Source organism: Lepidochelys olivacea, assembly GCF_965140295.1.
Source record: "Lepidochelys olivacea isolate rLepOli2 genome assembly, chromosome: 7".
NCBI lineage: Eukaryota > Metazoa > Chordata > Testudines > Cheloniidae > Lepidochelys > Lepidochelys olivacea.
The window spans coordinates 107,794,206-107,807,411 of record NC_140417.1 but is presented as its reverse complement, the minus strand read 5'-3'; the positions used below and the strand labels follow the sequence as shown (position 1 = coordinate 107,807,411).

At 38.1% G+C, this 13,206-nt stretch overlaps 1 protein-coding gene across 7 annotated transcripts in view; it reads right to left on the bottom strand.

The window, feature by feature from the left end:
- Positions 1 to 2,769: 2,769 nt before the first annotated feature.
- The window catches only part of FGFR2 (fibroblast growth factor receptor 2), a 96,118-nt gene continuing 85,681 nt past the window's right edge, over positions 2,770 to 13,206 (bottom strand). For all 7 annotated transcript variants that reach the window (XM_084634861.1, XM_084634862.1, XM_084634859.1 and 4 more), the window contains 6 exons: positions 12,159 to 12,349; positions 11,817 to 11,939; positions 10,151 to 10,221; positions 7,735 to 7,872; positions 5,814 to 5,919; positions 2,770 to 3,188 (listed from right to left, as the gene is read on the bottom strand). In XM_084634861.1, coding sequence (XP_084490987.1) covers positions 3,024 to 3,188; positions 5,814 to 5,919; positions 7,735 to 7,872; positions 10,151 to 10,221; positions 11,817 to 11,939; positions 12,159 to 12,349 — 794 coding nt within the window. In that variant the 3' untranslated portion in view covers positions 2,770 to 3,023. The remainder of the gene's footprint in view (positions 3,189 to 5,813; positions 5,920 to 7,734; positions 7,873 to 10,150; positions 10,222 to 11,816; positions 11,940 to 12,158; positions 12,350 to 13,206) is intronic.

Genomic DNA, 13,206 nt, shown 5'->3' with positions numbered 1-13,206 from the left:
GTTTTTTTTTTTCTCCTGCTGATAATAGCTCATCTTAATTAATTAGCCTCTTAGAGTTGGTATGGCAACTTCCACCTTTTCATGTTCTCTGTATGTATATATATCTTCTTACTATATGTTCCATTCTGTGCATCTGATGAAGTGGGCTGTAGCCCATGAAAGCTTATGATCAAATAAATTTGTTAGCCTCTAAGGTGCCAAAAGTACTCCTGTTCTTTTTTTTAAAAAATACAGATTCTTCTCATAGCCCCAAAGAAGAGCCTTTTTAAAACAGAACTGCCACAACTGGATATTTACTGGACATTTTATGAATTCTTTGGGACCGGAGCAAGCATAGCAGTGGATGTCAATGGATGCCTCCTGGATCTAAATAGCTCTTTAGAACACTGAACATCTATTGGTTATACCTCGTACCTAGCACAATAAGATTGAGGCATCTAGGTGCTAGTGCAATACTAAACAAATGTAAGGAACCTGAAATAAAGTTTGAAGGTTTATACATACATACACCACAAAACAAGTTAATGTTTAAGAGGCTATGAAAAAACAGCATCTATGGCAAACTCCCATCCTAGCGCACAAAAACCTTTCTTATTAAATTGAAGCATCAGAACTGGTTTAGCTCTTATGCTTTGTACATGAATCTAGGGTTGATAGGTAACATTTAAAAGTCTAACTAATAAAGGGGGGGGGAATCATTTGCCATAGAAATAATTCAAAATTCTAATTTAGACAGACCTTCTTTCCATATGCTACATTTGTTAAAAAGAAGCTCTGATTATTCGTAAAATTTTCCATAAGGTATCAAAGCAGGAATGTAGGGCAAAAATTAAAGATTTATGGCAATTTCTTTCCTTTTGCAACAACCTTTGACACAAAGGATAGTACCATTCAAATATTAATATAAATGCTTACTGGCAATGGATACAAACTGGCTGGAACAAACAGAGAAAGATATTTTGAGAAACCAAATTTTTCTTGGCATCAATTTGTTATCTGGGCAAATCACACAAAACATAGAATCATAGAATATCCAGGTTGGAAGGGACCTCAGGAGATCATCTAGTCCAACCCCCTGCTCAAAGCAGGGCCAATCCCCAATTTTTTCCTCAGATCCCTAAATGGCCCCCTTGAGGATTGAACTCACAACCCTGGGTTTAGCAGGCCAATACTCAAACCACTGAGCTATCCCTCCCCCCAGTACATTTTCAGCTCAAACTAATATTCTGCAAACACCAAAACTTATATATATTTTACTCAGGTGAGTAAAGTGACTCGTGCTTACATGTGTGAAAGATGGTGTACAAACCCCTGTACTAAAAGAATGTTTTGCTAGTATGTGATCCTAATGTAAAGCCAATAAGAAGAATTACTTGATATGCCCCATCATTTTAAGTACAGGAAACCATTTTGTAAGACACACAGGATTAAAAAAATAAGCTGCATGACATTTATTTTGTAATGTTAACATTAGTATCTGTAGAAACATTTTATTGTCAGTACAAAAGTTAACAGATGTTAATACTTTTTTCCCAAATTTTTAATAAGTAAATCAGTGTAATTCGCATTTGTATTGCATGGCTATATCAGTGTGAATGGGTGTTTTGAAAGTAAAAACACAATTTTTTTAAAAAAAATACAAATGAAAGAAATGCAGTAATATTTTGTCTGACCCCAGCGGAATAGTTTGGAAAAATATACTGGAGCCAGTATGAACTAATCCCTTAAAAAGATGGTAGTATTCCTATGGCAAATTGTCATGATAAATTGTCTCTCTCTTTTTAACTTATGTTACAATATAGGAACAGCTGAAAGGCTACTATCGGGCCAGAAGATCTGGAACCCATTATCAAGTCAATGAAGACAATACTAGTTAATTTGATGCATGAGCAAAGCAGAGTGGAAGCTCAGCTCTTTTTAGAGCAGTACATTCTGCTATGGTTATAGACAAGTTAATATCTTTCCTTACTTTAGGAACCCATTAAAGACTCTCCTTTTTTTCCCCCTCCATAGAATGATTGTGTTATTTAGGCCTTAGAAAATATTGTTCAAGTGTCACATATGCTTTAGTGATAGTTACAAAACCAGACACACAGAAAACAGAAGACCTTCTTATTAAAGGATTTTTTTAAAATATGGGAATTTTGATATTGATAAGAACAATCATCTGGCACTGAAGTTTAAAACACAAATAAATCAAAAGCATAATTCTCCCCAAATTAGTTATATACTGTAAATATTTCTTTTTTTAAAGATCTGACAACTACGAAAGTCTGAGCAATATATCTACTAGATCTCTGGGCTGCCTGCTTAGAAATGCCATTTAAATTACAAAAAACAACCCTATAAACGATTAATTGTTTTGTACATTACCAATTAGTTAATAAATTAATGATATACCATTTTCCCTGAAAGCAAAGTATTTTCCACCTTTGAATGGTGAAAATTAAGAAATTCTGTGTAAGAACAGCATTTAGCAAATAGCTGTTAAAAAAAAGAACTAATTTGCTAGGTGGATTGGAACATCCATTTTTAAATCAATACAAAAAATAATTCATTGTAAATATATAATATATATTTATACATATTTTGAATATATTTACATACATCCAGCACCTATATACTGCATTTGTGCTCTGTAAGTGTGTGCCAACATATATTTTCTCCAAATATTACAAAATAAACAAAAAAGGCAGACCCAGAGTTTGCCTTAAGTCCAACTGGTCCATGGTACAAACAAAGTCCATTGCAGCTTGCAGTGAGCCAGAAAATTGACATGGTGAGGTACATCCATACATGGCCCATAAACATTCTCCTTCTTTTGGAATTGCTTAAGAGTTCCAAACTATATAATTCTTTACACATGTTCTGACCATCTTCCTCCAAAATATTTTTTCTTCTTCTTATATTTCATATGTACAAACAGAAACATTAGGGTCCTGGAGAAAAGAGCTCTTTACTTGTGGTAGGTAGGTTGGCATTCTTGTTTCTTTATTCCTCTGAGGAATAAGAATGCTTTCCTTTCATGTTTTAACACTACCATTTATGTGCTGGTACTTGGGAAGACAGGGTTCATAAGGCATTGGATCAGGAGAAAAAACAGAGTCATCACCTGAAGAACACGAACTCCTAGTGTCGGGATAACTGGGTGAATACTGTTCAAGAGGTCCACTGAGGTCCAGATATTCCTGGAACAGAAGAGAGAAATAATTTTATTTATAAATGACAGAAGCACATTGCCACATGATTTGGCTTTGTCATGCAGTATGTATATTTCACAGACAAAAAATGTTCAGGCAATTCTATACTAAGAAAGATCAGCTACATTCAAAATTGACTGTCGCCTATATATCAGAGAGAGAAAGTGAGAGAGAAAGAAAGAAAGAGTCAGTCAGTCTAAGGCAGATGTGTCATTTCCAACAACATGAGCATTAACCGCATCAGTGGAAATAAACACGCTCACCACATCAAAAGAGGACTTTTTGCTTATAATGATAAAAATGAAATTTTCATCCTAAATAGAACCATTTTTCTCTAGCATATGGTAATGATTTGGAGAAAAAGATACTTCCATTTTTATATTCCTTTGGTCAGTTTGACTATCTGGTTTTAAATTTAGATTTAGACATGTACTACACTTGCATGCTTATGAGAACCGAAATGAAAAATAACAAAACCATATTCACTGGATTTGGGTTCTCTACACTAAATATTCTGCGATTTTCTTTCTTTGTTGTTGCCTCCTAGAGCCATGGTTCTGTGTACCGTTGGGGGTATGCAGAAGTCTTCCAGGGGTACATCAACTCATCTAGATATTTGCCTAGTTTTACAACAGGCTACATAAAAAGCACAAGTGAAGTCAGTACAAACTAAAATTTCATACAGACAAAACAAGAAAGCCAGCAATTTTTCAGTAATAGTGTGCTGTGACATTTTTGTATTTTTATGTCTGATTTTGTAAGCAAGTAGTTTTTAAGTGAGGTGAAACTTGGGGGTACGCAAGACAAATCACGCTCCTGAAAGGGGTACAGTAGTCTGGAAAGATTCACAACTACTGACCTAGAGTAGCCATGACCAGACCAGTATAACAAAAAGGAAATAATTTCAGTTTAATCCAAGGTTCGAGTTAAGCAACTTTTGTTAGAAACGGCAATTTTGGCAGGAGAATAAAGTTATTTTTTCCCTTGAAATGTTCCTTCTCTTTCAACTTCTGAAGGGCAGCTGTATTCATTTAATGCTATCTCTTCATTTGCTAAACCACAAGTTATGATCATGCTGACGAGACAAATCTTATCAGTCAGTATTTTATATTTCATTTAATTATTTGATTTAAATGATTCTTCAAAATCTTAAAGTGTCAGGACTTTATGGTCATAGCTTTAAAATGAGGGCAATAATGGAGGTTTTAAAACAAACACCCACATAGCAGGCAACAAAATGGTTCCTAGACTGCAGTTTTGATCTAACATAACTTCATATTTCACAAGCAATTTTTTTAAAGCTGGCCTTTGTAACTGTTTGAAGACAGGATACACATGTAGGTTAGGGAAACAGCTCCAGGGCACCAGAATGGTCTGGAAATTTCTGACACAAATGGAAGCAGGAAGTACCAGAATATGAGAGAGGGAGAGAGAGCATTCTCAGGAGATTTCTAACACAGTTTCGCAGATTCAAGAGTTTCACATAATTCAGTTAATCATCTGGCTGAGATCCTCACCCCCACTCCAGCCCCTTTATATCACATGGAAGAGCCAAAGTGGTGTAATGGGGCCTAAAAGCCTCATATCAAGCTTGAGGCGGATTACTGGAGCTGGCCTTATGGAATACAGTGATAAGATTGCTCCCAAAGACCCCTTGGCAAGCCCCAGTGCAGGTGGTGTGCAGGGGAGGGTGGGAAGAGGGACATGGCCACAGCATTGTGGAGATTATGGGCAGCACGGCTGCCCATAGGTTAGCTAGGCAGTCTGCAGTAACAAATAGGCCGCTGTAAGCTCCGGGCCCCTAGAGCAGCATAGAATCAGGAGTGTGCAAAGACAGTTTTAAGCCCTCTCTCTTCCTCTTAGGGATGCAGCATTTATCCAAACCAAAGCACCAAACTTTCTGGTAGCTGTGAGTTAGTGGTAAGAGAACTGAAATGATCCCTATCTGTATATCTTAATGCATTGCTTGCTACAACTAATAGATTTTCAGACCTCTGAAAATAAGGTTCTAAGAATAAAATAGCGTCATGTATATTTCCAGCTGGAATGGTACTAGATGTTGCCCTTGTAGAATTGCATGGTTTCTCCATATTCCCCTCTGGGTTCTTGTACCCCCAGCAGAGCTATTTCAATGAAGCAAATTAACGCCTAGACAGATCAATTGAAATCTGCCATTTACTTTGGCTGCTTATTCTGACTTAATTACTATAAGTGAGAATCAAACTAAGTTGATAAATTCAGAATATAAAACTCTAGGTCTGTCCCTCACACCAAATTGTAATGTTGAAACATAAATCTCCCCCCCCATACACACATTTTTCCTGGATGATATGCTGAAACTATTATGAGATATGCAGAGGGACAAGGGAAAACGCTTTATTGTGTGTGTGTGCGCGTGCATACGTGTGTTTGTTTTGTTACATAAATCAAAACCTCTAGAAGAAAAAACATGATTCATTAAGCCATATAGTTTATCTATGTGAGATCCCAGTGGAAAACTGATAAATAGAATTATAATAGAAATAGAGCAGTTTCATATTTTAATAAATTACATTTATCTTGTAAACTTTATGTTCTGATCTGCTGGTTAAAAAGTGAATATACTTTACTTACCTCATTAGTTGTGAGAGTGAGAATTCGATCCAAGTCTTCTACCAACTGCTTAAAAGTTGGTCTCTGGGAAGGCACTGCATGCCAGCAATCTCTCATCATCATATAGCTGTATAAATATGCATTTCACTGGGTTAATTAACCATATTTATCCTTGTGGCCTGTCCATTTAATTCACAATTATTATTATTTGTATTACTGCAGCACCTAGGAGCCCATGGACCCTAATGTGGTCATTGTACAATACTTCACTTCTGTTAAATTAGGGCTTAGCAATGAGCTTGCATTTCTAGTTTTATACCACTGCAAATAACTGTGAAAACCCAGCATCTAGATCGCAGCATTTAGGCCCAGATTCAGGGAAGCACTTAAGTTCCATCAGTTTCAATGGAACTAAATCACATGCTTAAAGTTGAGCGCATGGTTAAGTACTATGCTGAATTAGGGAATTTAGCCTCTGTGAATTGTAATTATTGCTCTCCTCTACTAGAAGTATAATTTAATGCAGTGGTCCCCCAACTTTTTACCTTGCGCCCCCCCCTTACCCCGTCCATGCCCCCCCCCCTTCCTGAGCTGGGGCCAGGAGTGAGGCCACGGTTCTGGGGGTGGGGGAGACTCGGACACGGTAAGGGGGCTGGGAGCGGAGTTCCAGGAGCAGGGTCAGCAGCTGGGGTCAGCAGGCGGGGGGCCCTGGGCCAGCAGCCAGTGCCAGGAGCGGAGCCAGGTGGTGCTTCCCCTCCTGTGGGGGTTGGCCCGGGCCCCAGCCACTCCCCCCGCATGTTCCTCCATGTCCCCCTGGGGGGACGCCCCACAGTTTGAGGACCTCTGATTTAATGCCTTTTATGTCCTAACTTTGGGCATTACCCGGGATATAGCTTGAGGTCAAATCAACTAGTTTCAACAAAACGGCATGCAAGCAGGGCATGACATTTGCCATGACAAGTATGGATTTTGGCTATAAGCATGACAATTCATTTGACATATACGGCCCCACTTTCACAGGTGAGGAGCACCCACATCGCCAGTTGAAGCCAATGAAATTGCAGGTGCTCAGCCCTTCTGAAAATCTGGTCTATTTCATATCCAGACTGGACCAATCATGTTAAATTATTATAGAACTTTATACTTTACAAACGGCTCTGCACTTTGTACTGCACCCTAACAGATATAGGGCATTTGTACAGCATTCTGCAGATACTCAAAAACACAACCAGAACTAGTTAATTTTATGCTTGGCTTTGCCTATGACTCAGGAGCTAAAGTGCTATGTGCAGGGATGTACCATTAACTTGCATTCTGATATCTTTCAGAATTTCAGAATATTTTGAGAGGCCACGGGGTGACCTTGTGTCTGTGCTGTGGACTCCCACAAGCCTCTGGCTTCCTAGGTGTACCTCCTAGTGGCCCACTGAGCTCTTGACAACAGGAAAAGTGGCTTGTAGCGTTCTATCCTGCTGGGTGATTAATAAGTGGTACAGACTCACTCTTGCACCTCCTCCTCTTTGGCGGGAGGAATGATGGATACTATAAAGGACCTTGAGGGTGGAAAGAACAAAACAGGGGGTAATGTGTAGCAAAGACAGTCAGGGGTCATATTCATACCTGTTACCAAAAGCAGATAATGATTTGCCAATAGATTTTAATACGCTAGGACTGAGTGTAATAACAAATATACCAAAGATTGACTTGTTGAGATTTTTTTTTTTAATTGTTTTTTAACAGTACCAAAGTTAAGTGAGCAAATGTCTATCCTGTATCACACATTTCCTGGAAACATGTTTCAACCATTTCTTTTTTATACGCAATGCTCCCGTTTATAGAGTCAAGCAGCTTAGAAAATGCTGGATTCTGCATGGGATTCAAATCAGTATTAGCTGTGTGACCATGCTAGTGTTGTATTACTTCAGTAAATAATGGTCCTTACAGTTCATTGGTGCAGTTGGCAGGCTTATCCATTCTGTGCCCTTCTTTAAGCAGCTTAAAAAGTTCCTCCACTGGAATTCCTGGATAGGGTGATCCTCCCAAAGTGAAGATCTCCCACATCAACACACCAAATGACCAACTACAGAATAAAAGGGAACAGTGCATAATTAAATTAATCTTACCTATAAAAGCAAAGGCATATCCCTGAAAGAGACAGAGAACAGTGATTCCTTGTTATTTTCTGCAGCAGTTCTGTGTTTAAGGGTCAGATTCTACCAGCCTTATTACGTAGAATCTGACTCCTTGAATACTTCCCATTTCACTGAGATGATTAATCAAATAAGGAACTACTCAGTATGAGAAACAATGGCAGAATCTGGTCCTAAATTTGGCCACAACTCAGCAGTCCATCCTTATTCAGAAAAATAGCTAAGCATGAAATTAACTTTATGCATTTGCCACTTTATGCATCTGCTGATTTCAATGGGACGTAAGCACATGTTTAGAGTTAATCGGGTGCATAAGGACTTTGCTGAATAGGGATTGTCTTAAGCACATTCTTAAATGTTTCCCTGAATTGAGGCCTCCGTTCGATGTTCTCCAAACTCCCAAGTTGTCAGTTTCCAGGGCTATTGTAAATAAAACTGAAATTGTAATTAACAGTATAATTATTTATAGAATACCTATATGGTAGAGCGGGCTGGAAATGTTATGATAGAACGTTTCTCTTTCAGAAAATGCCAATTCATTAAAAACAAAAATGTTCCACAGGAATGTGTCAGTTTTGGCCAATCTTTGTAGGAAACCAGGCAGGAAACCCCGAGGAGCTATGGAGCTGGGCTTTTAGGGTCCCAGAACCTTGGCAAACTTGAAAACTACTAAAAATATAGACAGATAAATATATTTGTCAAGGCAAAGACTATATGTAGACATATGGCAACTTTTATTGCAAGTTTGCTCAAAAAAGTTGCTAAAATTTAATTCAATTTTAAATATAAAGTCTCTCTCAAACAAATTAAATCAGCTACCACTAACTTTTGTTAACAGCGTTGTCTACAAATAATGAAAACATTGCATGAAAACCAAATGTACATCATACATTATTAACATTTTTTAAAAGACTACACATTGACTAGGATATTCAAAATTGACTAGCGATTTTGGGAGCCCAGCCTGACACCCCTTAAAGGTGGCCCAGTTTTCACAGGGTGGGTACTCAGCACTTTCTGCGGATCAGATGCCACAAAAGTTAAAGCACCCAAAAATCACCAGCTATGTTTGCAAATCTTGGTCTTAATCCTTCAGTTCCTCATATGGTGCATACGGATGTTACACTTCTGTGTAAATGCAAGTAGAGGTTATATACAGATGCAAGTGCTCTGATTAGTGCAGGATCAAACTCCTCCCGTCCTGTCGTCGTCGTCTTTTTTTTTTTTTTTAAACTTTGTGTTTATACATTCAATTTCTCATGTCTGTGCTGTGCAGCATCAAGCCCTTTGGGGTTAATAGCTCTTCATATAAAAATAAAGAAATGTGCAATTTCCATCAGCACTGTATAAAGACTATGCAACAAAAGCAATATTTAAATTGTTATGAGTAGTGTCAATTAGCGCTGTGATTCTGAGACCCAAAGTGAGAGAAAAAGAGAGTCCTTCTGCTTAAATCAAACCAAAGTATAGGAAACAAAGACACTGGAAAACAGTAAATATTTACACCATAAAAGAGTTTATTTTGTTTCAAATTGTAATCCCAGAATTATAAGGAGTGCTAAGATTATCCTAGAAAACTTTCCTAGAAAGTAGAGCAAACCCCATAAGGTTATGTCAGCTAGATACAGTGGGGAAACTTAAAAAGTCTGTTCCAGTTTTAGAGGTATTATTGATTCCAATTATTCCCCCTACTTAAAATAGGGAATGCTTCTGGAAGCAGTAATAACTCTAAAAGCAGAATGAACTTTTCAAGTAAGCCCACTGTATGTTTTACCTAAATCCAAACCATTTTTATCACAAATTTTAACAAGTGAAAATTTCAGGATTATTTCCTTTAAAAAAAAAAAATAGAAGGAAGTTCAGAATATTACCAAAGCCAAGCAAATTAGATACATGCTTTGTAGCTGCACATCCGTAAGTAAGTTCAAGGGGGGAAAACTTCCGCACTGACAGAAGGAGGTTAGCATTCTCCACCTTTCATGTGCTTTGAAGCCAGGCAGATTAGTAACAGAGCATTGGTTAGCAGTCTACCATAAAATCCTCACTTTCTAAGGGCGATGCCTGCTCCTTCTATTAATGTGTGAAACAGAGAAAGCAAGCAGTTAAGATTTAAGGAAAACAGGAAAAGATATAAAGATTCCCCAAACTGTAACTAAAATAAAATACAATAAAATAAAATAAAAGGCTAAAAAAAATAAAGTTACTTACACATCACTTTGATGTGTGTACACTCTGTCAAACAGGGCTTCTGGAGCCATCCACTTTACCGGCAGCCGGCCCTGGAAACATGACGGGGAGGTGGGTGAGAAATAAGTAACACTGAATTAAAATTGTAGTTATTCACAAGGCAAATTCAGCAATAGGATTTCTAAAATATTCGATACTGTAATATAAAAAAGCAAGGATTAATGACATGGTGTTCTCAGAGATAACAAAGACTGATATTCTCCAGACCCCGGGCTCAAATAAATAGATGTAAACTTTTCAGACAAAATTAGCTAAGACAAAATGATCTAAGGATCCACAGAAAGAACCCTTACATGCCACGTATCCCCCACATTGCCTATCAGTGGGAGGAAGAGATGGAGAGAGTCAGTAGCCTCATATGGGAGGGCCTGACGCCTAGGACACTCTGCAAACAGATGAATTTCAGCAACTCTTTAACCAGTAGACCAGCACAGAGGGACTAGTTGGCGGGTGAGGTTAGGGCTACTGGATTCACATTTATCCTGCTCCCGTGGGCCAAACCCAAGCATGGTGGGCACAGGAGAGCTGCAGAGCACTAGAAACTGGAGGGATAGCTCAGTGGTTTGAGCATTGGCCTGCTAAACCCAGGGTTGTGAGTTCAATCCTTGAGGGGGCCATTTAGAGATCGGGGCAAAAACTGGGGATTGGCCCTGCTTTGAATAGGGGGTTGGACTAGATGACCTCCTGAGGTCCCTTCCAACCCTGATATTCTATGACTCTATGACATTTCCAATGACGAGTCTGCAGAGGGGCTATGTCTTGCCCCAAGATTGATGGTGGATTCTATTCCCTCCATGACAAAGACCATGGAGTTGCCCACACAAAGCCCAGTTTCACCCTTAAAAGTGCAATGGATGGTAGCTTAGAAACTTATTTTTATGAATTAACCATTTAATGTAATATATTCTATTAATATTTTGCACTAATATAGCAACTTGAATCAGTGGATCTCAAAGCACTTTGCATAGCTTCCATTGACTTCAAATGGAATTGGGGTTGCTCAGGGCCTCTGAAAACTAGGCAAAAGGTATCTCAAATTAGGTATCCCAAATCAGTGACCACTTTTTTGACCTAACTGCCTCGCTCAAGATCATATCGCAGATCTGTAGTAGAGTGGTCAATGAAACCCATTCTCCTGACTCCAATCCCACTTACCACCACAGTAAAGTGTTTACAAACCTGAATACAATACAAGTATAACCAGAAATATCTACAATAATGTACATTATTTGGGTACCATAAAAGGAAACATTTTACTGTTTACTAAATGTTTTCAAAGACCCTGGGATCTGATCTAAAGCCCATTGAGGACAATGGGAATCTTTCCATTGATTCCGTGGACTTTGGATCAGGCCCTATGAAAAGCAATACTGAATGTTATCATTCATAATTAATAATTAATCATAATTAATCATGTAATATATATTCTCTCAGGTTGTGTAAACAGATAACATTCATCGCTTAGTAAAAGTGATTAGAGATGCTTATGCCTTTGATTACTATTTTATTTTCAGTGATTAAAAGTTAGGCTGGTGTACAAGAAGTCCATTAGTATTATAATCACACTACTTTAAATGACCCACTGAAAGAAATACTGGTTCCAGAGATAAGACTGCAATCCACTTACATTAGTAGTCTTTTTATAATAATCTATATTATTGATGTCTCTGGCCAAACCAAAGTCTGCTATTTTCATCACATTATTTTCAGTTACCAAAACATTTCTTGCTGCTAAATCTCGATGAATGCACTGAAAAAGAAAAAAAGAAAAATAATTGCTGAATGTGTGAGACATTAAAATGAAATCATGTGAACCTCCTGGAACAAGGCCTCCATTAACATTTCTGCTGGTAAATACATTCTCTAGTTAACACAAAAGGGGTCAGACTAAAACTGAAGTGAATTAGTTTAAAGCATCAGACAAATATTCCCAGAAAGATTTGTGCAGCATTTGCCAATCTCTACCTACTTTCTGTGAAGCCAAGTACTCCATGCCCCTTGCCAGTTGGTATGTGCATGATACTAAGTCTTTGAATGTCATCTGCTCTTCTGGTACCCTGTTGATATCAAATGAATATTCCATTCCAGGGGGTCGCCGTGCTCGCAGATACTCCCGCAGATTCCCTTTAGAAGCATATTCAACTATCACATACAACGGCCCTTTAGATAAACAGAATAGACAGCATGAGAGTTGAAACAGGGACAAAGGGTAAAATGATTTTTAACAGAAACTTATATAGTGCTTTCCATCTTCACAGCACTGTACACACATACATTCACTAACTAAGCTTCACAGCACCCCTGCAAAATTGGCAAGTACCATTTTAAAGATAGGGAAAAAGAGGCAGAAACATTGTGAGGTGATTTGCCCACGGCCACACCACAAGTCAGTGGCAGAGACAGCATTAGCGCTCCAGAGTTCCTAAATCCCAACCTTGAGTTTATTCCTTTCAGACCATGCTCTCTCCTGCACTTTATACATTTGCAGAACAAACATTGCATGAAACCCCCAAAAGATTACACCACTTTAAAAAAAAAAAAGTTAGTTTTCCTGTCACCTTTACACAGTTCTGGACTCCTTATACCTCTTAATTAGCTTGTAATAACAAAGTGGTAAAACATTTACAAAGTAAAGTGATCCCTTCCAAATGACACACTAAAAGTTTCACTAAAACAGGACTGAAAGTGTCAGAATAAAGTGTAAAAAGAAAAGGAGAACTTGTGGCACCTTAGAGACTAACAAATTTATTTGAGCAGAAGCTTTCGTGAGCTACAGCTAGATCAGAATGCATCCGATGAAGTGAGCTGTAGTTCACGAAAGCTTATTCTCAAATACATTTGTTAGTCTCTAAGGTGCCACAAGTCCTCCTTTTCTTTCTGCAGATACAGACTAACACGGCTGCTACTCTGAAACCTAGAATAAAGTGTGTAAAACTGCTGTAAAAAAAACAAAAAACACTTTTCCCTATAGCAGAGCTAAGTTACAGAGGTTTCACACTATACGGTATCCCCTCTTA